This window comes from Lepidochelys olivacea, assembly GCF_965140295.1.
Source record: "Lepidochelys olivacea isolate rLepOli2 genome assembly, chromosome: 3".
Lineage (NCBI taxonomy): Eukaryota > Metazoa > Chordata > Testudines > Cheloniidae > Lepidochelys > Lepidochelys olivacea.
The window spans coordinates 171637467-171659667 of record NC_140413.1 but is presented as its reverse complement, the minus strand read 5'-3'; the positions used below and the strand labels follow the sequence as shown (position 1 = coordinate 171659667).

At 41.9% G+C, this 22201-nt stretch overlaps 1 protein-coding gene across 1 annotated transcript in view; it reads right to left on the bottom strand.

Annotated features, from left to right (window-relative positions):
* The window catches only part of MTA3 (metastasis associated 1 family member 3), a 195623-nt gene extending 175182 nt beyond the window's left edge, over positions 1-20441 (bottom strand). Inside the window, exons 1-3 of the mRNA XM_084624202.1 lie at positions 20071-20441; positions 15529-15596; positions 12326-12419 (exon numbers count right to left, since the gene is read on the bottom strand). Coding sequence (XP_084480328.1) covers positions 12326-12419; positions 15529-15596; positions 20071-20098 — 190 coding nt within the window. The 5' untranslated portion in view covers positions 20099-20441. The remainder of the gene's footprint in view (positions 1-12325; positions 12420-15528; positions 15597-20070) is intronic.
* Between the last annotated feature and the right edge of the window lie 1760 nt (positions 20442-22201).

Genomic DNA, 22201 nt, shown 5'->3' with positions numbered 1-22201 from the left:
AGCGGCTGCAATATGCTTTTCAAATGGGGGGGGGGTAGGGTGGAGTGTGATAGGGAGTGTGTTGTGTGTATGTGAGGGGAGAGAGAGTGGGTTTGGGGGGAGCTGAGACCATGTCAGCATGTTGTCTTGTAAGTTCAGACAGCAGCAAACCCACCTCCCCCTCCGCACCTCTCTCTCTCACACACAGCATTCCACACTAATAGTTTGCTTTGTCTCGGGGCAGATAAGCAGCTGGGTGTCAGAAACGGAGCTTTCAAAGGGCATTTCCACATTCCTACAGCCGATTCCAAACAATGACAATGACACGAGTGGCCACTTGACTTAAGGGGATTATGGGAAGTTTCCAGAGGCTGAGCAGGGCACAATAAAGCAACACCTCATTCACACTGGTGCCGCGGCGCTCCAGCAAGGGCGCAGCAAACGTTATTCCACTCGCCGAGGTGGAGTACCAGCAGTGCTGTAGCCACAGAGTCAGAGCGCTCTACGTGCCCTGCCAGTGTGGACAGGTAGTGAGCTAGTGCGCCTGGGGCTCCTTTATTGCACTAACTCACAAGTGTAGCCAAGCCCCCAGAGAGAACATGTAGACAATGGAGACTGCTTGACCAATGGGGCGGACCCCCACATCACAGCAAAAAGTCCTTCCAGCAAGCTGGAAGAAACTATAAAAGCGAGGAAGTGACATCACCATTTTTGGCCTCACTTGTCCCACAACTCAACACCGGAAACAGTCTGGACGCTGGAGGACAAAGACTTTGAACTGGGAGAGAGTGGTCCAGGACTGGAAAGTTCCAGCCTGTGTATTGAGGATCTGTGACCTGATCATACCATTTGTCAGGTTGAAACATTGCTTGATTCAAATCCTGTCTAGTTTGTAGAACTCAGACTGCAAATTTATTTTTGTTTCTAAAGTAACCAATTCTGATTTCCATGCCTCCTACTTATAACCACTTAAAATCTACCTTCTATCCAGGCTTCTGACCAGTGCAAGACAGTACAGTTCTGGGGTGCAAGACTGGTGGGGGAAGTTGGCTGGATCCTATTATTGATTCATGAGCGGCTGGGGAAAGCCTTAATGTAACTCAGTGGGGTGTGTCCCTGCCTGTGGATGTCTGTGTAAGTGCAGTACCTGCCAGAGGTTTGTGGCTTGACAGGGCATCACAGTGTGAGAGAGAGAGGGATACCTCAGGTTGGTGGGGAAAAGGGCTCAACGGTCCCACAGTCTAGGTTGTACCCTGGGGGCCCCCATCACAATCACAACTATATTAGGAGGCTGCATTGGGTGTAATTACTACCTCAGTGTTGCTACATTGGTACAAAAATCTTTCATGCAGACAAGCCCTAACAGTAGAAAATACAAATCACCAATAATTGACTATGTCATAATAGATGAAGTCTCAGTTTAGTTTTGCCATTTCTTAATAAATGCTGAATCTCAAGAATAGACAGTAAAATCACACATCCCTACATATATGATATAATGATTTAGGCCACAGTCTGGCAAATGGCTCTGAACGGAGCAGGGATCCCACATGCAGAATCACTTGCCAGCAGGATTCAGACTCAGCTGCTGTGCAGCAGCACCTCTCTGAAACTATTATTTTTGTTCTCCAGAAATTCAGCTCTAAGTCAGTCTCCACCTGTTATGGTTGAAGTAAACCTCAAAAATGAGAATCAAGAGTAATTAATGCAGAGACAGGTTCTACGAACCCAAATCCCAGCCTGGACCCTGGGTACACATACTGCTGGCTAGCCCACTCTGAAGCCCACATTGCATAGTCTTCACTGCTACTGTTTCCAGCACTATCTGGATTCAAGATCATTCGATTAGACTAGCCTATGCACAGCTTTTGCTATGCAGACATACCCTTTGAGAGTCTACAGAGTGCCTGGAAAATAGTTCACAGCTGTGAACTACCACCTTCATCTCAGTGAAGACAGTTAACTATGCTGACCTTAATATTATTTCAGTGATCGTGTAAGAAAGGAGAGGGAAGATCACAGATCTGCACAATTTACTGCAAGTGGTGTCTGATTCGGAGGATATTGGGGGGGAATTTGAAAGCTGCCCCCACTTATTTTCCCTAATCAAGAAGGAGCCAAGCCCATGAAGCCTATCAGAGCCCATGGGTATATTCAAACCCCATTAAGCCAGGGCTTAGAAACCTGCACAACAATATTTTTTACATCTGCACAATCTACTGTGAATGGCATCTCAATCTAATGTCTCACATGGGCAGAGATCAGAAGAGTACCACCACATTTTAGTTTCCCAATCTGATCCCTGCTTGCTTGACTGGGAATTTAAGTTATTAAGGAAGCAGCTGAACTTTAGTAAGCTGTCTACTAACTTCTAAGATCACTGATCTCTTAAAAGTGAGCTAAATAAATTAATTTTCTGCAACCTTTGCTTAACACATCCAGCTGGATACAGTCAGCCTGACAGTCAAGAAACCAACTAAGGTGGTTGTTTTTTTAAAAGCGAAATTTAATAAGTATCCATTTGGTGGTACTGTGTTTAAATATTATAAGATTTTGGCATAGTAAAGACGCAATCTCCCAATCTATGTGCCTAAAACTCCATGTGTGTGTGTTCGTGTTCAATACAGGGCATCTAGGATTCTTCACATGCAAACATTCAGATGTAGGTATACAAACAAAATTGTACAAACGCAATGAATACAGCCACTATTTTTGCATGTGTGAAATCCTAGGCACCTAAAAGTTGGTCCACAAAAGTCCAGGTACACAATTTCATGCATGCAAATTTGGAAATAGAGCAGAGGTCCCTTAGAAGATATGACCTATAGATTAGAACCCATTTATTCCATTTAAAAGAACATTAACAATCACAATAACATATTAATAAGAAATTCTCCACCAAACAAATTTACTGTATGTCCATTGCAGGTAATAATTCCAGAAAGTACTTAGAGCTGACAGTAATCTGGTTAATCACACACACACGACAGTGAACTAATAATTATACAATGTCATTCACAAAAGGAAGACTCATTATGTCAAGAGCAGAAGCTCCTTATTACTGTTTCTTTATTGCTCTACTCCCAGAGGAAATACAGCAGTACATCCATTCCTGAATAAAAACAAACTGAGCAAAACACACTATTTCTATGATTCCCCCAAAGCACCCTTAGAGAGGATAACTGGGAGCCTTGGCATAAGCTTCCCCTTTGCTACAAGACATCACAGATCCACACGATTATGGGCTACACACTCGGCTTTGGAGAAGTCTCTAGCAGGAACCCCTTCATGGTGCCAGACCCCCGAGGGGTCTCACTCTTCCTCCAGGGTAAGCCACTTGGCCTCATTACATGGACCGCTGGGCCTTCTGCACTCCTACTTCACACCATGAGCTCAATTCAGCAAATCCAATTGAGCCAGACTCCTGATGGAGTACACTCGTCAGGAAGTAATGCACCTCACCCAGTAATTGCAGAGAAACTCACTCAGTGTTGCCAAAACACTAGAGTATATTTATTAACTGGAGCGCAGCATAGGAATTCCTTGGGGTAGTATAGGGAACTGAAGGTTCAAGCATAGTCCACTCTGGTTAGCCCAAAGCCCAGCCGAGCTGCAGTGAACCTCTTGGCTCAAGCTCTTCCAATCTGGCCTCCTTGTTTAGACTCCAGGTGACAGCACCGACACCTTCCAGCAGCCAGCTCCTAACCCCCAACTCATACCTCTTCAGTCCTTTGCTCTTGAGTTGGGATTGTTGTTCAGCTTTCCTAAGGAGAGGCTGTGTCAAGGTTCCTCCCGCACTCTGAACTCTAGGGTATAGATGTGGGGACCAAAACCTCCTAAGCTTACTTTTACCACCTTAGGTTAAAACTTCCCCAAGGTACAAATTAATTTTATCCTTTGTCCTTGGATTAACCACTGCCACCACCAAACTCTAACTGGGTTTACTGGAAAACATCTTTCCCCCCCAAAATCCTCCCAACCCTTGCACCCCACTGCCTGGGAAAGGTTTGGTAAAAATCCTCACCAATTTGCATAGGTGACCACAGACCCAAACCCTTGGATCTGAGAACAATGAAAAAGCATTCAGTTTTCTTACAAGAAGACTTAATAGAAATAGAAGTAAATAGGAGTAAAGGAATCACCCCTGTAAAATCAGGATGGTAGGTACCTTACAGGGTAATTAGATTCAAAACAGAGAATCCCTCTAGGCAAAACCTTAAGTTACAAAAAAGACGCACAGACAGAAATAGTCATTCTATTCAGCACAATTCTTTTCTCAGCCATTTAAAGAAATCATAATCTAATACATACCTAGCTAGATTACTTACTAAAAGTTCTAAGACTCCATTCCTGTTCTATCCCTGGCAAAGCAGCATACCAAAAGACAGACCCTTTGTTTCTCTCCCTCCTCCCAGCTTTTGAAAGTATCTTGTCTCCTCATTGGTCATTTTGGTCAGGTGCCAGCAAGGTTACCTTTAGCTTCTTAACCCTTTACAGGTGAGAGGATTTTTCCTCTGGCCAGGAGGGATTTTAAAGGGGTTTACCCTTCCCTTTACATTTATGACAGGCTGAGAAGTCCATATCCCTCTACCTCATCAGTTGCTAGGTGTCAACATCCTGGTGAATGGATTTCCCATTGTCTTCTCAGATACTCCATTGATATGGAGACTAAGGCCCAGACACAGCTAGGCACACCCCACATCTCTGTGTCCAGGCCTGCCCTAAAAGCAGTCCCCTTCCACCCACTGGGTAACAATGCAGCACATAGGGGACACTGAGGCACAAATAGGATTCATAAAATTATTACAAAAAAATCCTGCTTCATCACATAAAGCCAGGATTTTGGACACGGTGCTCTTTTCCAGAAGGTTTGGGAAATGAGATGCTTTGCTTCCCTCTCCTGCAAATGATAGCTGAAGCCATTCTCTAAAAGAAAGCAGAGTACAGCTGTGTTCTTCAGCTCCAGAAAACAGCAGCATACTTTTCCCTACTGACCATAAAGAGTCATTGCTCAAGTAATACAGCACTAAACCTCATCAGGGCTAACAACAACAATTTGGAATTGGCATAGAACCCTTTCTGGATCATAGGATCCTTCCAATTTTCACCATGGCTAATTTCAGGGTAACTGGTCTCCTGCAGGAACAGTCATCTACATCAGGGACTCCAGGATATATGAAACCAGGAAAACATATAAAGCAGCTTTGGGTAAATAATGTTACTAGTGCTGATGAGGTTTTCCACACGGATGTTGTACAAAACCCATTTAGTGCTGATGGATGCCATACGGGATTTGTACATGGAAGAGCATGGGGAGAGACAGGGTCCCCAATCCTCCCTACTTTCTGGAATCCCAGTTTCAGCCCAGCCAGCCATTGCATTTAATTCTCCCAAACATTCCTGGCTTCCCAAGACTTCCTTCTCCTGCCTTTTCAAAGCCAATGGAAAAGACAGTAAGTTCTTTGTTAGTTTTCCTACACCCATAGTCCTTTGGAAATCTTCCCTTTTTCCAAAGGGAAGAGGGCAGGGCACAAACACAGCCCTTTGCTCTTTTATCCTCAGAGCAGAACAATAATAATAAAAAATAAAAAAAACAGGCAAGCTGCAAGCAAACAGCCTTAAACTTATAGTAGACTTGAAATCAGGTTGGTGGCATCTCCTTGGTCAGAAGCAAACCTCTGCTGTGCTCGGGACACACAGGACTGCTCACCCACTCCCAGCACCCTCTGACTTCCTTTTCCTCATAAATGCCCCCAGAAGATTGACAGGCTCCAGCTGCTTCCTGTCACTTCTGTTAACTCTTGCCATCCCAGTGTGGAGCTATAGTGCTTTCTGACCTACCCACCATCCTGCCCCCCTTACTCCCAGAGGAATGGTACATAGTCACAGGATAACAATCAATGGATTTATATTTTCTTGATTCTAGGAAAGGAGGAGATCATGCTCTATTAGTGAAGTTGAAACAGCCACTGCATGCTTACGGAACACACTCTGATGACCAATAAATTAATTGGCTAAGACACTTTGATGTCATTATCAAAGGGGTGAATTGGTTGCATTATCCTACGCCTGTGTTGTTAGGGTTTTTGTCCATTAGAATCTGAACAACATTTGAAAGGTTTTGGTTTTTAAAAGGAGATCATCTTTTGCTCAAAGAACGGTCTGCTTAACTAGCAACCCTACTAGGCTTTATTTCTTATGAAAGAATATCTGAATTGAAAGCGTTGAATGTCTCCAGACATCCTAGATGATAGTGTATCATTTTCTACTCTGCTATGAATAAAATGGCATTAACTGTCATACATTATCCCTGATAAACTCCTGCAGATTGCACTGAGGATGCAACAATACAAGTATTCTTCGGGTATAAAAAAATATCAACTTCTGAATTATTATGTTCATTCTTTCCTCCTGGTTTGATATCCAAGAAGAACAAAATGGCTAAAATGGATTATAGGTCATGCAAGAATGGATATTTCCCTTTTACGTTTTCAGTCACTCACAAAGGCCTCTGTAACTAAACTATTAGCTATTGAAACAATAATAGAGGGTTTCCTCAGGGGAGCTAATTAGACAAAGGAATCAACTTTTAGGCTTCATAAAAAACTGCTGGTTCAAAGATATTGTTACATGCTTTAAATGAAGCAGTAAGGAGTCCCTCAACTAAAAATTATGGACTTTTCTAACAAACAAAAATAATTAGGATACTTAGAGACCAAAGATAAGATAAGATATTATGACCCCTTCTGATACCACACTGTTTTAGACTCACAAATATCTAAGAAATTATTTTAAGCTCACAAGTATCTCTAAGAGGACCCCCAATCAAGTCTTTGGCTGTATTATCTGGCCAGAGGAACAGAATAAAAAAAAAATCTATTTCCTTTTGTGGCTTGTTCATATTTTGAATTATGCTGAATCAAATTGTGTCAGATGGGCATTGAAATACTGAACTAGAAACAAAGAAAAGATTTAGGTATTTAAGGGTGCTAGGTTAAAGTCCTGTATGTGATGTGTTCTGCATCTTTCTTTGTGGGGGTTTAAGAGGCAGGGGTTGTTGAAGGTTGTTTTTTAAACACAGTCTGAAGATATAAACCTGCCTCTGTCTCCGATTCATTTTTCTTTCATATACTTTTGAAAAAATATACACTCAACTTTCCAAGTCACGTTCTTCGAAGTTTTGAGATGCAGTAGAAAATAGTCTCACTTGTCTCTGAATAAATGGGTGTTAAGAAACTTTAGTAGTAGTAGTAATAATGAGCTACTCAACAGTTTGGTGAGAAGTGTGAAAGGAACCCATCTTCAGCCTTGTGTAGCTACAGGGAGTATCAACACACAATTTGTCTTATAATTAAATATTTTTTTAAAAATACACCATACTTATCCTGCTAACCTCTTTGCTGGTGAGCTTCTATTCCACCAGCTACTGCTGCTCTAGTATATTGTACCTTTGAAATAGTTAACTATTAGCAGCTGCATTTCTGTTAGATGCATCTGGAACATTTGGCAACCATCATGTATCTAATGTACAATGGTAATATCCAAAATAACCTCAAAAAAAGAAAACCCATCCTTAAATAAAAGGTAAGAGATGCTAGAAGTAGTAAAAGTGCACCGTAAAGCAAATGAGATGCATACTAGTATACCACATAGCTTTTGGTTTACTCCCAGAATTCAAAAGCAGAGCTGCTACAGCATTCTGAATATTGCCATATAAATTAATAACCTCAGCATCTCACTTCACACATCTAGTATATACACCTTTCATTAAAGGATCTCAAAGCACTTTACAAATGATAATTATTCTCCACAACATCCATGTAAGGTCAGTAAGTATTGTCAACATTCTACAGATGGAAAAACCTAGGCACAGAGAGAATACATGACTTGCCTACGATCACAGCATCAGTCAGTGTCAGAGCTGAGTGGAGAACCCAAATTCCCAACTCTAAACACTAAACAGTAATTTCTCCTTTTTGTTCCCACAATTCCCTCTTCTCAACATTGCAGGAGAGACTCAATGTTTTATATCATCATCCACTAAAGCAGCACATGAAACTTGAATGATCAAGAGCTGTTAAAAGTTGAAGTCTGTTATAATGCATCACTTGAAAAAAGTCGTAAAAAGCAGGTAAAACTTGGAAAAACAAACATAACAGGCTAACTCAAAAAAAAATTTACATGGCATTAAAAAGACAAAGAAAGCCGAGATAGACTAAAGATTGTCTTTTCTAAACCCTTTTCTGTCCCACTGCTGATCTCTCCAGTTTCCAAAACTATTATGCCTTAGTTTAATTTTCAAAGGGGCTGGGTACTTAAATCCTAGAGCACCAATGTAAGGCATAATCAAACACCAAGTATCAAAATTCAATAAACAGATATTAATAAAAAACAGGGTGAAATCTTCAAAACTAAAGTGTTAACAACAAAAACTAAATGTAGTATTTGACCCCATCACCACATTAAAAAAAAACCCCACTTTCAGAACAATTTTGGACATTCAGTCAGAGATTGAGCACATCAGGCTGATGACAAACTCAGTGAAGTGGAAGGCAAAGGTCTCGGATTGTGGAACTTTTTAATATTCTGACTAGCAGGTCAAAAAGACAAGAGCTGTTTGAAGCATTACAACAGCAGAGCATGAACAGTTACAGTACTGCAACAGCAGCTCCTTGGGAAAGAAAGAAGGTAAAAGGATAAGAGACTGTAGAGATTGGCACAGTTTTATCAGACACCCACTAAACCTATTCAGACCATCTTACTAGGCTTCAAAAATGAGCCCTCTCCTTTGCACCCAAAAGCATAATCCTGGTGTAAACCCATCCCTTGGTATTAGGATTTCAGCCCACAACTTTCATATAATTCTTGGTTGGTCCTACAGGTTTGCTAAATGTTAAGCACCTGTTTCCTCCTAAATAATGAGTAGCAATTTCTTTCAACCCACAACACCAAACTGCGAATATGGGGGGGGGGGGGGGAGGGAGACATGCTTTTCCCTCCTTTTGTCATTTATCCTCCATTTTGTCTGCTTCTCCCTCTCTAGTAAGCTGTGTGTGTTTCGGCCACTCCCCTTCCTCTTTGTTTGTTGCTCATCCACTTCTGTTTTCTGTCTCCTTGCTTGTTTTATTTCCTCTCTCTCCCCATGTTCTTCATTGGACCCTGCCTTAACTCCACTGAAAACTGAAAAGGACAGAACTGGGCACAGTGAAATTTATAAAACCCAAGATCATTTCACCAATTACTGTACTCATTAAGAGGGGCCAGATGCTTACCATTTTTGAAAAATCAGGCCATTTTACTTCAGGGCTTACATATGGTCTCAGGAGCCTAAATTTAGGCACCAAATTTTTTTAGACTTTGGTCTTAACCTAGACGGTTTGTTATGGTTCATGTCTTTTTTATTATTACAATGCCAAACATCCATTGCATATGGACAGCGTTTGTGCCTTTCTTGCAATGGAGTATTGAAATATATGTGGATCGTATTCTCTGAACAATTGACATTTAGAATAATCTTGCTCTCTATACCCTGCCTGCTCACAACACTAACACTCCAATAGAAAGACAGAATAGTGTGATAAGAATGCTTCTGCAAAAAAAAAAAAAAAAAAAACAAGCATACAAGGTTCATTGTTGGAAAGTTGCCCAGCATGGATTTTATCTGTGTTGCAACCCTCGTTCTAAACTGCTGATAGATTAGGACACAAAAATGAAGTGTTTTTAACATCAATTAAATTCTTAACAAGTCAACTTTGACAATACAACTTTACAAGGTACTTACTATGCAAAGCAGTTCAGACTCAAAAGTGACAGTCTTAAGGATTGTCTACTCAAGCCTTTAGTTTGCAGCAAACTGAGGTGTGACTCTACCCAGCACTGCTGCACATTAACTTTCCCATGGACCCTGCTGACATACACTAACAACTCCTTCATATGCGTTGATCTACTCCACTTTAAAACACAGGGTCCACACGGACAATTAGTGCATGGCAGGCTACTGTGGGGTAGATTTATACCCTAGTTTGCTGCAAACTACATGTTTGTGTAAACAACACCTTAAGCTGCTACTGTATATTCTGGCAGAATGGAGAATATCATATTAGATTCTATGTGGATTTTTTTAAATACCAGAAATTAAGGGAAAAAAACAGTATTTTTTTCAATAATCCATGTAATAGCATTGAGAGCTTTCCCCTCTAGCTCTGCCACCGTAGTTAGCTAATAAAACTATTCCCAAAGCTAAATTGACATCATCCATGATGCTGGTGGACAAATAAAAATGCCATGTTAATTCACTTCCAACAGAAATACAAGGAAACAGACAGGAAATTCAATTCCCTCCCTTCAGACCATTTTCAAGTGTTTCAGACTTAAGGGGACAGTGCCAACCTAATATTGTTTAATTGCAAAAATGTCAGTTATCTAATAAAGCACTTTTTAATTAGCATGTGTGTCCTGAAATTTTCTTTCAAGGATTATTGTTTTAAAGAAATTAAAAATTCTGTTCTCCAATGTGTCTTAGACCTGGGGTTTTTTTTATTTTTAATTTCACAAACATTTTGAAATTGTTTCCATTTTGTGGTGTTCAAAATGGATCCATTTTTTCAAAATTTTAAATGTTTTGATCAAAAGTTACTGGAACTTTCTGTTAAACAGGTGGGGGGCGGATTCAAGAGAAAAATGTTAGCAATTCCCATAAAAAATGTTAATAAAGTTTTGTTTTTTTTTTTTTAAAAATCACAAAACCCAAAAAACTTATTAGTCGGTTATTTACATCCTACACATGCTTTTTTTTTTTTTTTTTTTTAAATAGAAAAGTCTATCTGTAGAGAAAAAAAACAATTCACCTGAAAAATTTCAACCAGATCTTACGTTTACAGGATTCTACCAGCAAAAAAGAGTGAAGAAACCCAAAGGTATCGCGGAGTGAAAAAAAAAAAAAAAAAATCAGAATTTCTGTCCCCTTTCATTTTTTCCCCCCAAGTCTGGAAGAAAGGTTGAAATATAAAATTTCCAAAGTTGCAAAAAATTTCAATTTGGAAACCATTAATGTTTTGTCTGGACATTTTTGATTGAAGTAAAATATTTTGATATTCACAGAATGGTGTTTTAAAGAGCTTGAATTGTTTTACTGGGGTACAATGAGAAATATGTTAAATTACAAATTTAAGCTATTTGTGCTTGCTCTAAAAAGTGACACACTGCATTTTGCAATACAATGCAATTTCAAATGTCATATCCAAGCCTGAAAATCAAGGTTTGTGATTAACATAGCTCCTCAACTTAACTAGAGCAGAAAAACCCAGGAGCCAAATCCTGCTCATCTTTCTAATTCACTTAGGCCATTTTGAAAATTTCACCATGGTATACTTACAAGGGTAATGTCATGTTTTACAAATAATCAATTTCTCAGACAGTCCCCCAATCTGAAATGCTTTCATTATGATTTTTCTCTTTCTTAAGAAATTACACTTTTGCTGCAAGAAATTAGGGCAAGGGATAATATTGAGAGACGAGTGAATAGCAACTACAAGGAACAGCAGGTGTGCATTCAAAAAGCACCTCTCATTTCTACCACAATTATTTTGTTTTTCTGAAAGCACAGTAAGATGAACACTTATTAGTATTTTACTACCTGGACACCTACACTTATCCCAATTGCATATGTAAATGCCATTCTACAGATGAGGAAATGTTTCATGTCCATGCACAATTTTCACAGTCATTTGCAACACAGTTACTCCAGCCAACATGCCACTAAGTAGTTATGCCAGCTATACATTTATGTTTGTGCCTTATCCACAAAAATAATTTGGCCAGGACACAAGAGCCAATGGATCCAATTAATCTCTTATGAAAGTTTCTCAGCGTCAGTGGAGTTATACCTGGGATAAATTTGACTCCTACTCTTTATTTTTGAGGTAAAAAGAAAATACAAATATATTTTCTGGACCAAAAACAAAAAATATTGTTTGAATGAAAATGTTAAATCAGTTTAAGATTATTTTCTTTAGGTCATTGAAACTTATGAAGAATGCCACCATTCAAATGCATAAGAGTGAATACATCATGCAGATGTTTGACCAGGAAAAGCTAGCAAATGTTTCTATTTTGACTTACTGCATCATGACCAGTTAACTAACAAATGAGGCATCCTGCAAAGCTCTCTATCCTGCAAGTTGCTCTGTATAGGTTATGGGGTCTGCCTAGATGGACAGTGACTGCACAAATCATGTTAATTCATACCTAAAAGGAAAACAAACATTCCTATGGCCAACATAGTAACTGCAATTTTAAATATGTGCAATTAATGTTAAAAATCAAAAACAACATACAATCAACTTACTAGCATGTTTATCTGCAAGCATTATAAGGCTGTTGGAAATGTCTCGTCGTCTGTAAAAGCACACAACTTTTGCTTCCACATTGCCATTAGCAGTCTAGAAAATAAAATAAATTAGTCAAGTCAGGGTCTGTCCTCACTCTGAGCTGTTAGAATCGTATGTACCCAATCCTCCAGCCTTTACTCACATGAACAGTTCTAAATCACACAAGCAGTCACAATAAAGTCAATAAAAAGAAAAGGAGTACTTGTGGCACCTTAGAGATGGTCAAGGTTCCTCCCCCACTCTGAACTGTAGGGTATAGATGTGGGGACCTGCATGAAAACCTCCTAAGCTTACTTTTACCACTTTAGGTTAAAACTTCCCCAAGGTACAAATTAATTTTACCCTTTGCCCTTGGAATTTCCACTGCCACCACTAAACTTTAACTGGGTTTACTAGGAAACATAGTTTGGACATGTCTTTCCCCACAAAAATCCTCCCAACCCTTACACCTCACTTCCTAGGGAAGGTTTGCTAAAAATCCTCACCAATTTGCATAGGTGACCACAGATCCAAACCCTTGGATCTGAGAACAATGAAAAAGCATTCAGTTTTCTTACAAGAAGACTTTTAATAGAAATAAAGGAATCACCTCTGTAAAATCAGGATGGTAGATACCTTACAGGGTAATTAGATTCAAAACATAGAAAATCCCTCTAGGCAAAACCTTAAGATACAAAAAAGACACACAGACAGGGATAGTCATTCTGTTCAGCACAGTTCTTTTCTCAGCCATTTAAAGAAATCATAATCTAACACATATCTAGCTAGATTACTTACTAAAAGTTCTAAGACTCCATTCCTGTTCTGTCCCTGGCAAAAGCAGTATACAGACAGACCCAGACCCTTTGTTTCTCTCCCTCCTCCCAGCTTTTGAAAGTATCTTGTCTCCTCATTGGTCATTTTGGTCAGGTGCCAGCAAGGTTACCTTTAGCTTCTTAACCCTTTACAGGTGAGAGGATTTTTCCTCTGGCCAGAGGGGATTTTAAAGGGGTTTACCCTCCCCTTTATATTTATGACAGAGACTAACAAATTTATTTGAGCATAAGCTTTCGTGAGCTACAGCTCACTTCAACGGATGAAGTCAATGTGATTACTCACATAAGTAAGGGTTTCCAGGAGCAAGCCTATACTAACTATAGGTCACTTCATCAGAGCATTTATACTGACTGCAAAACATTACCCACAGTATTATTTTGTCACAGGACCAATAACAATTTCATTTTAATGTAACCTATAAATATTAAAAGATTATTTAACATTTCTTTTTAATTCCTTTTTTGTAAGCAACTGTGCATTTCAAATTACTATGGCAATTTCATTTAAACTATGTTCAATATAACCCACTAAAGTCTATTTGACAAATTTGCTTACTTCAGCTAACTAGATTGAAAAATTACTTACCTTACAATTCCCCTTTGAGGATATCATCTTGCAGGATTCTCACTATTGGGGCTTAGCTCCTTAGCATGAGACTGACAATATTCTGCTAACACTTAAAGAATTTTTCTCATCTCTCTCTTCCTGCATCCTTCTGTCTTATTCCCTGTACACTATTCACTGTCTCATCCTCCTGTCTCATTCACAATTTCTGCAGTGAACAAAAAAGGGGTCCTACAGAGAGCAGCCTCATTCATGGTCAACAATGCTCATATGTAGTCATAATCTTGTAAAAGACATGCCAGTAATTTTTTGTGTGACCACCATCACCCATGAACAACTTCAACTATTCAAAATCATGAGCCCGTTGTTCATACCCCATGTTTTCATGCTATGGGAATAAGAGTCAAAATCTAGTGCAATAGTTCACTATGTATATTAAAAATAAGCAGTGTGTTCCAAGCCGTTTACAGACTCTCTTTAAAATAGATTAATGTGAGAGTTGAGAGTTTTGCCATGTTTTAGTTTTGTTTTTTTTAAAAGATAAGTGTGTATAATGTCTAATTAACAAAATAAAAACCTGTTTTTTTCAGTTTTCTTTCTTCTTAATAGATGCCCTTAACACACGAAAGATACATACTTCCCCATTAGGAATCTGGACTAAATGCTAGAAACCACTCTGTTTCAAAAATCAATAAATGACTGTGTCCTACATCCCACCAACAAGATTACATTATGGCAATCCAGTTTAAAGGTAATAAACATTACATTTAGAACATTATTGGAATCACTTCATTTACAGTAAATCAAACATACTGTATTCCAATAGAAGTCCAAACTGATTATAAAATTTGTGAGGTGCAAGTATTAGCTGAGTGGCAGTGGTCTCAGATAGCTCTAAAAATGAATACAGAGGAAGACCCCTTGCAGATTACCAATTTTGTGACTTACAAAAATTTTTTTTAAAATTAAGATTTTTACACCACAAAATATACTTTCATCATTTATTTTGATATGAGAAATTTACTTATAAGTATTGATAATAGTTCTTTATAGCACACTAGTAAATAAACTGCAGAATGTTTTATAAAAGTAACATAGTCTCTGTAACATGAGACTTCACGACAGGCCTTCATGCTGCCCCATACTCCCACCTCAAACAGCCTCAATCCTGTCACAGGAAAACTTTCCCTAAGGATGAAGGTAGAGAGTTGAGTCTCCATGGCCATTCAAATCTCTGGTGCCTATTCAAAGACTGCCAACAAAGGGTGTAAATAACTTCAGTGGGGTTGCAGTTTTTATTATCTGGACATCTATCCACTGGGAACTGTCTGAGAATCCCAAATCATTTCTCATATGCCACTGAACACACAATAAATGATAAGAACTTATGGTCACTACCATCCTGGACTAGATCATCAGAAAGGTGAAATAATCCATGCCATTACCAATCTCCTGAGCATGCAAGCCCACACCCTTGTGGAAGGTTTGGTTTTAGAATTTTAAAAAGCAGAATCTTCCTGATCACGATGTACTGGCTGTTTTTCCATGTAATGCAGAATTATAAGAGATCACATAGCAATATTTCAACAAGTAATATCTTTTTATGAGGTACACGCAAATCTCCAAAACATCACAGCATTCAGAAATCGTGTTTATGGAAATCATACAAGACCTGGGAAAATACTACTTGGGTTTTAAGAAAAATTACACATTTGCACTTGTCTGGGCGTTACATCACGTTTTATCAAGTAGTGTATAGGAATTTTACATATTCATGTACCTTGTTAAGTTCTTCTATTCGCCTGATCAGATATGGATTGCTTGAGGAGTTTTCAAAATAAACATAATCTGTAACAAAAGGCAGAAAGATATTTAATTATTTCAAAAGCAGTATTTGTAGAATGTTGTTTTTGTCAATGCACAATTCCCCTAACTCTAGAGGCTTATAAAAAGCAGGTGCTTCAATCATATTCACTGCCAGATGCATATCTCGGTTATTACAACATTTTGAATATTTGTTGAGTTTTCAACCAATTATCTCATAACTCTTGGGATTAACTAAATAGAACCTCATTAAGGCCCTGATTCTGCAAAGATACGTGTTTAACATTACACACTATGAATATTCCCAATGACTGTAAAGTTAAGTATGTGAATAAATCTTTGCAGGATCAAAGCCTACAATGCACTTCACTAATCCACGTACTTTATAAATCTGCTTTAAAAACTGGCAGTCTCCCACAACCTCTCAGCAAACGATTTAACCTCGGTGTGCTGTATGGTGAGGTTTTGTATTACTGAGACATCGTTATTTTTATAAAATATGCCACTTGACATTTACTAGCAAATTTGGAAGTATTAATCAGTAGTCCAGATAAATGAACAAAGTACTTTTGTGATGCCTCATACTTGCTTTTGCTGACACCCCAGTTCAGTAAATAATTTGCAAAACACAGTAATTGGCAATAAATCTCCCAGTCACTAATGTTCATGAGTGAGATTCTTCTGTACTTGAATATGACAGCTAGTTTCATTGTTACAAAAATATTTTCAAAAGGGACAAGGAAGACTCTTCAGCTTCTCATGGCCAAAAGTTTATATATCACCCATAATGATGAACAAAAGTAGCGTTTCCCTCAATTCAGTCTCTCAAAACCTACTTTTTCTTGGAGAGTCTCATAGACGATGCTCCACAAAATTCAAATAATACTTTGCATTTATATTTGAATGTATCTGTAGCAGGGTGGTCACACTGCTCTGGCTCAGAAGAGGTTAAAACCCAGCCCTTGGAGAGGGCCGGGGCTGAAAAAAAAAGCTAGGCTCATTGGGGAAACAGCCACAGCTGGGGCCATGCCCCAATCAGGCCACTGCTGGCCCTATAAAAGGGCTGTGAGCCAGGTGCTCAGGAAAATCTCTCTCTATCTGTGGAGAGAGCTAGACCTAGCTGCCTGGGAGCTAGGAAGGGTACCTGGTGTGGGGAAGAGCCAAGAGGCGCTCTAGTCTGGAAAACCCTCAGGCTACAGGCCTGGCTAAAGGCCAGGAAAGGTACTGAGGCTAGTGAGGTGTAGCCTGGGAATAGGCAGAGGCAGCTGGTCCAACCCCTTTGCTGATGATGAGTGGTTTACAGACTGCAGTCTGCCCCAGTGAGTGGGGGCTAGATGGTGACTGGCAGTAGCCACTGAAGTAAGGAGGGGATAGAGGGTTGGGTGTTCCCCTGGGAGGGAAGACCCAGAGTGTGGGTGCACTGCCAGGGGGCAGGACCCCAAGGTAAAGGGGCACTGGGGCCTGGGAGGGACATAGGGGGCCAGTGGCAGGTGAGGCACTGGCCTGCAGAGGGCACTCTGAGGCTGGAAAGAACTAATTCCCAGATGACCAGCAGGAGGTACTGCACTAGTGAGTCATCGCCTTGCTACAGTATCTTTGTATCCTGCACTAATGTCTGAATTTACCACTATGGAAACATGGTAGAATTAATGCATGGAAAAATAGTGAATGTACAGGGATTAACCTGCCCAAAAATCTTACATCTCCTATATTTGCTTCAATAAAGGGGGGGATGGGAGTTTGAAAAAGAATGTATGGTTAATAGATCAAAAATATATATGTAATCATTGTGTGCCATATGTAGTGGGAGAAGGGATCATTTAGCAAGTCTAAGCTAGTGATTCTCAACTTTTCTCATACCGTGATGCCATGTTACAGCAGAAAACCATTCTGGGACCCCTTCTCATTTAGTAATGAGGGTGGTTGCTACCTCCTGAAACTTTTTCATCTTCCCCTAAGAATTCCCAGTTTGAGAATCCAAAATCTAAGCAGCAGGGGCCAGACTGGGCAAATCCTTGCCCAGACTTCATGTCTCTTGTGAGAATTACTCACATGAGTAAGGGTGTATGGGCTCAAGACCTAAATTCCCTCTTGGAGAAAGAGGACTTGTTGCTATAACTACATCACAGAATCATAGAAATGTAAGATGGAAAGAGATCAAGAGGTCATCCAGGGAAGAGAGCTGCACTGAGGCAGGCCTAAATATTATCTAGCCCATCTCTGACAGATGTTTGTTTAACCCTGTTCTGAAAAACATCAAATGATTGAGATTCCACACGCTCCTGCAATTTCTAAATCTCCTTAGCTGTAATTTAAGCCCATTATTACTTGTTCTGTCCTCAGTGCATAAGGAGAAAAATGTATCCTCATTCTCTTTATAACAACTCTTTACACATACCTCCCCCTGTCTTCTCTTCTCCAGACCAAAAAAAATCAGTTTTTTCAAGCTTTCCTGATAGCTCATGTTTTCTAAACCTTTAATCATTTTTGTTGCTCTCCTCTGGTCTTTCTGCAATTCATCCACATCTTTCCCAAAGTGTGGTGCCCAGAACTGGACACAGTACTACAGTTGAGGTCTTATCAGAAGGGTGACCGTATGTCCCTTTTTGGTTGGGACAGTCCCTTCTTTTAGGCCCTGTCCCAGCCGTCCCAACTTTTTTGACAAAATTGGATACTTGCTCTCGATCATCTGTTAGCAAGAGCAAATGGGGGGGGGGGGAGGGGAGGGCACAATTTTGCCAAAAGTGGGGTAGGACCCCTAATGGGGTGTGGAGGAACGTGGGGGGGGGGAGAAGGAGACCAGTGGCAACTGCAGCCCTGTGCTGGAGTGAGGGCTAAGGTGATCAGCTCAGGCCAGCCATCCTGCCCCATGTGCAAGGGGCAGAGGGAGGCATCAGGCAGCTCCACGCATGGGCGGGCAGAGGTAGCAGGGCTCACAGGAACTATCGCATGTGTGGGGAGATAGCAGATGTGGGTGGGCTGCAGGGGGGCTTGGGCCATCCTCCCTGAACTCAGTCCAGCCCCCTGTGGGTGAGAGGGAGGCAGGGGTAGGGTGGCAGGGATGCCTCAGGCTGGCCTGGGGGTGGCCTGTTTTTCCTTTGGGAAAATACGGTCACCCTGCTTATCAGTGCTCAGCAGAGAGGAAGAATTACTCATCTCACCTATAACACTCCTGCTAATACATCCCATAACAATATTTGGTTATATGGTTTGGGGTTTTTTTTGCAACTGTACCACATTGTTATCCACTATAACCCCCAGATCCTTTTCTGCCATACTCCTTCCTAAGCAGTTATTTCCTACACTGTATTTGTGCAGTTGACCCCTTGAGAGGGACAGACAGGATGGAACTGATCTCACCTTCATCACTTTTACTATCTTTAATTCAGACCTTGTTAGCATAGGATTTGACAAAACCAGGACACTCACAGGCCCTGTCCAGTCTTTGTCCTTTGTCTTTTTCCCTGATATGCATTGTAGGATGCTGGTTTGGGGAGTGATTGGGAGAGGAATGCTACTGAACAGTGAGATGGTATGGAAAAGCTAACTTCAGCTTTTCCTTTGGCACCATCACATGAGTGTAAACGTTGCATGAGGCATTTTACTGTGGGGGAGTGGAAAACTGTTGTTGCTTGTTTTTAACTGGCCTCCATTCCCCCTGTGCCAATGCACCCTGCACCCAACACAGCAGCTCCCACAGGCGCCAAGCTGATGGGTGGCAAGATAACAACTGCCCAACTTGACTTGGGGACGGGGGGGGGGGATGGGAGAGGGTGTATGGAAACTGTTCCTTACAGGTAGCCCAAGACACTAGGCAACAATAAACAAGGTGAGAGGTTTGTGTGCTGCAGAAGCCTCTGGACGGACACAGGTTGCCCACTCCCATCAGGCCTGGGCAATGTTGGTTTGAGCCTGGCCCTTTCCTCCTTCCTGGCTGGGGAGACTAGTCCCCTCCGGGGCTGCTACTGGATAGGTTTAGCACATGCTGGGGCGGGAGAAGTGGCCTCCTTCCCTGTCCTCCTGGGAGGCCATCTCCCCTGATCTTTGGGGAGATGCTGCCCCTGTTGCATCCCCTGGTGGTGGCCGGCTGCAGGCAACAGGTGAGCGCCTTGTGCGCAGCCTACTGAGCCCGCTCCCCTTGACCTTTGGGGGCACTCCCCCGCCCTTTCCCCTCCCCCAGTGAAGGGGCCCGCGGCTCCTCTTCCCCCGGGGGGCAGGGGATGCTCCCCACCTCCCCTCGCGGGGTGCTGCCGCCCCTGTCCCGCTCGGGGGGCGGGAGGCTGAGCCCATTTTCCCCCCCTGCGCAGGCCGAGGGCTGGGCTCCCTCCTTTCCAGGGCGGGCGGACTCCTTCACCTCCCCGGGCCCCGCTGGGGGCCCCCCGGGGGCGTGGGGCGCCTGGGCCGGGCGTGGGGCGCTGGGGTGTGCGCCAGGCTCCCTCCTCCGCACGCTGCGCACAGCGCGCGCCCCCGGGCCCGGCGCTCCCCGGACCCCACATACCTCCCACTCGGTACATGTTGGCCGCCATGTCTGCGCTCCGCGCCCTGCTCCTCCTGCCGCCTGGGCCGGGCCGGGCCGGGAGGGAGCGGCTCGCTCTGCCCCCCCGCCCCGCCTCGCCTCGCCGCGCCGCGCCTCGCCTCGGGCACCGCACCCCCGCCGCCGCGGCCCTCCCCGGAGCTGCCCGGCGCGGGGCGCGGCAGGCCAAGGGTTAAAGCGCCGCCGGGCCCGCAGCCCTCCTGGGTTGCCCGTGTGGGGACGCGAGCGGCGCCAGCGCACGGAGGGCCCTGCCCGGGCGGACGCTGCACCAGCGCCGTGTCCCGCTGCGCATCGGGGGAGGAGGGGTTAAAAGTTTCCCTCGTGGTTCTGGCCCCAAAAGGACAAGCGAGGACGGAGTCCGTTGGCTTGGGGGGGCCTTGGCATGGGGGGGGGCATTGGGGGCAGGAGTGCATTGGTGCGTGGAGGCAGTGATGCCCTGGTACATGGGAGGGCTGGGTGCAGGAAGTGCATTGTATGTTGAGGGTGAGTGCATTAGCATATGCAATAGCAGAGCAAGAGGCTATGACTGAGTGTGTTTCTGGGTCGGAATGTGCCAGGGGTGGTGGTGTGGGCATGAGCATGGAGGGGTCTGTGGCTAGGTGGGTGGGAGTCTAGGTGAGTCGCAGAGCAGCACAGGTGAGTGTAGACGTGTGACAGCAGGACAGTGATTGTCCAATGCACAAGCACACTGTGAACCTGTACACGGATGCATTCGAATATGTGTCTGTGCATGACAATTGTGCAGGGGGGGTGAAGCTGTGCATCAACATGGGTCAGTGTATGTGACTGCGTGTCTATTCTTTTGTGTGTGCTCATGTATGGGTATCTACGAGCTTCTCTGCCTAGATGTCTGAGTTTGTGCATCTGTAGCATGTGTGCATTTGTGTACACAAAGGGTATGTATGCTACCCCCTGAAGGATTTAAATCCAGCATTTCCTTTGAGATAATTGTGTTACATTTCAATTGTCCCTTGTTTTAGATACAATTATAGTACTTTCCAATGAAAGTTGGTGTTCTCTCACTGTATTTCCATCAAAATGTTGAATCGCAAAACTGATGTAATCAATAATGCTGTTTATCCTAAAGGAATTATACTTTGCAGCTTTTATATGATTTCCCAACAACTTTGCAAACATTTCAAATATCATCTTTGTTGCACCCATTTTTATAACTATTATGCCAATTATTGCTATACTCATTTACAGATAACCGGTCATAGTTTTGTTTAAGTGATTTGGTCAAGCTCCGGCAGCAGCAGAGTTAGGAGTTAATTAGAGCTTCCTGGTTCTTTGTCCCACTGGATCATAGTTTCTACTTAACATGAATTTAATTACTTTAGATAATAATGCATTCTGTGCTGTTTTTCTCCACATCTTGTTTAGGGTCTTAGTTCCATGCTGTACCTCATCTTTGGTCTACAGAAAGAGTGACTGTAATGACTATTGTGATTATCAAACACAAATTCTCCCATTGGGTAGCTATAATCATCAAAGTTGTTTACCTATTTATTCACTGGAACATCTAGTTTCTCATTTGTTTTTTCCCTGATGTTGGGTTTGTGTGTTTTAGCTGTAGGACACTATTCAGGATACAATCTGTCCTTCGGTTATACTGATGATCTCCTTTGCTTCTCTCAAACGTATTAATCAAAATTTGGTGGCATATGGAATTTCTTTTGCTGTTTTTGATAACCCTGCTCATTGGTGAAAAGCATTCAGAAAAGTCTTCAGTATAGCCTAGAAAAGCTAAGGTAAAACGGACTTCTAGCAACTCATCTCAGAATCAATAAATGCTGAAGAATTGTTTACAAATCAAATTGATTTTGAAGTGTTTCCACAACTTTTATATTTTTGTAACAAAAATATACTTCTCCCTTATTTGAAATTTATTACATGAAAAACAACCATTTTTAACAGCTGGGTTCTAGTTTGGACTGTTGCCTTTTAAAAGAAAAGCTTCTGGTTTGGGGTGGGAGGGGGTTTCTTACATAAAGGATCATGGGTCATTCATTTCATGTCCCAGAATTTCTGTTTGTGTGTCTTGAACTCTTTCAAGCTGGCATCTCATTTCTTCCCTGATCTAAAGGGAAATGTA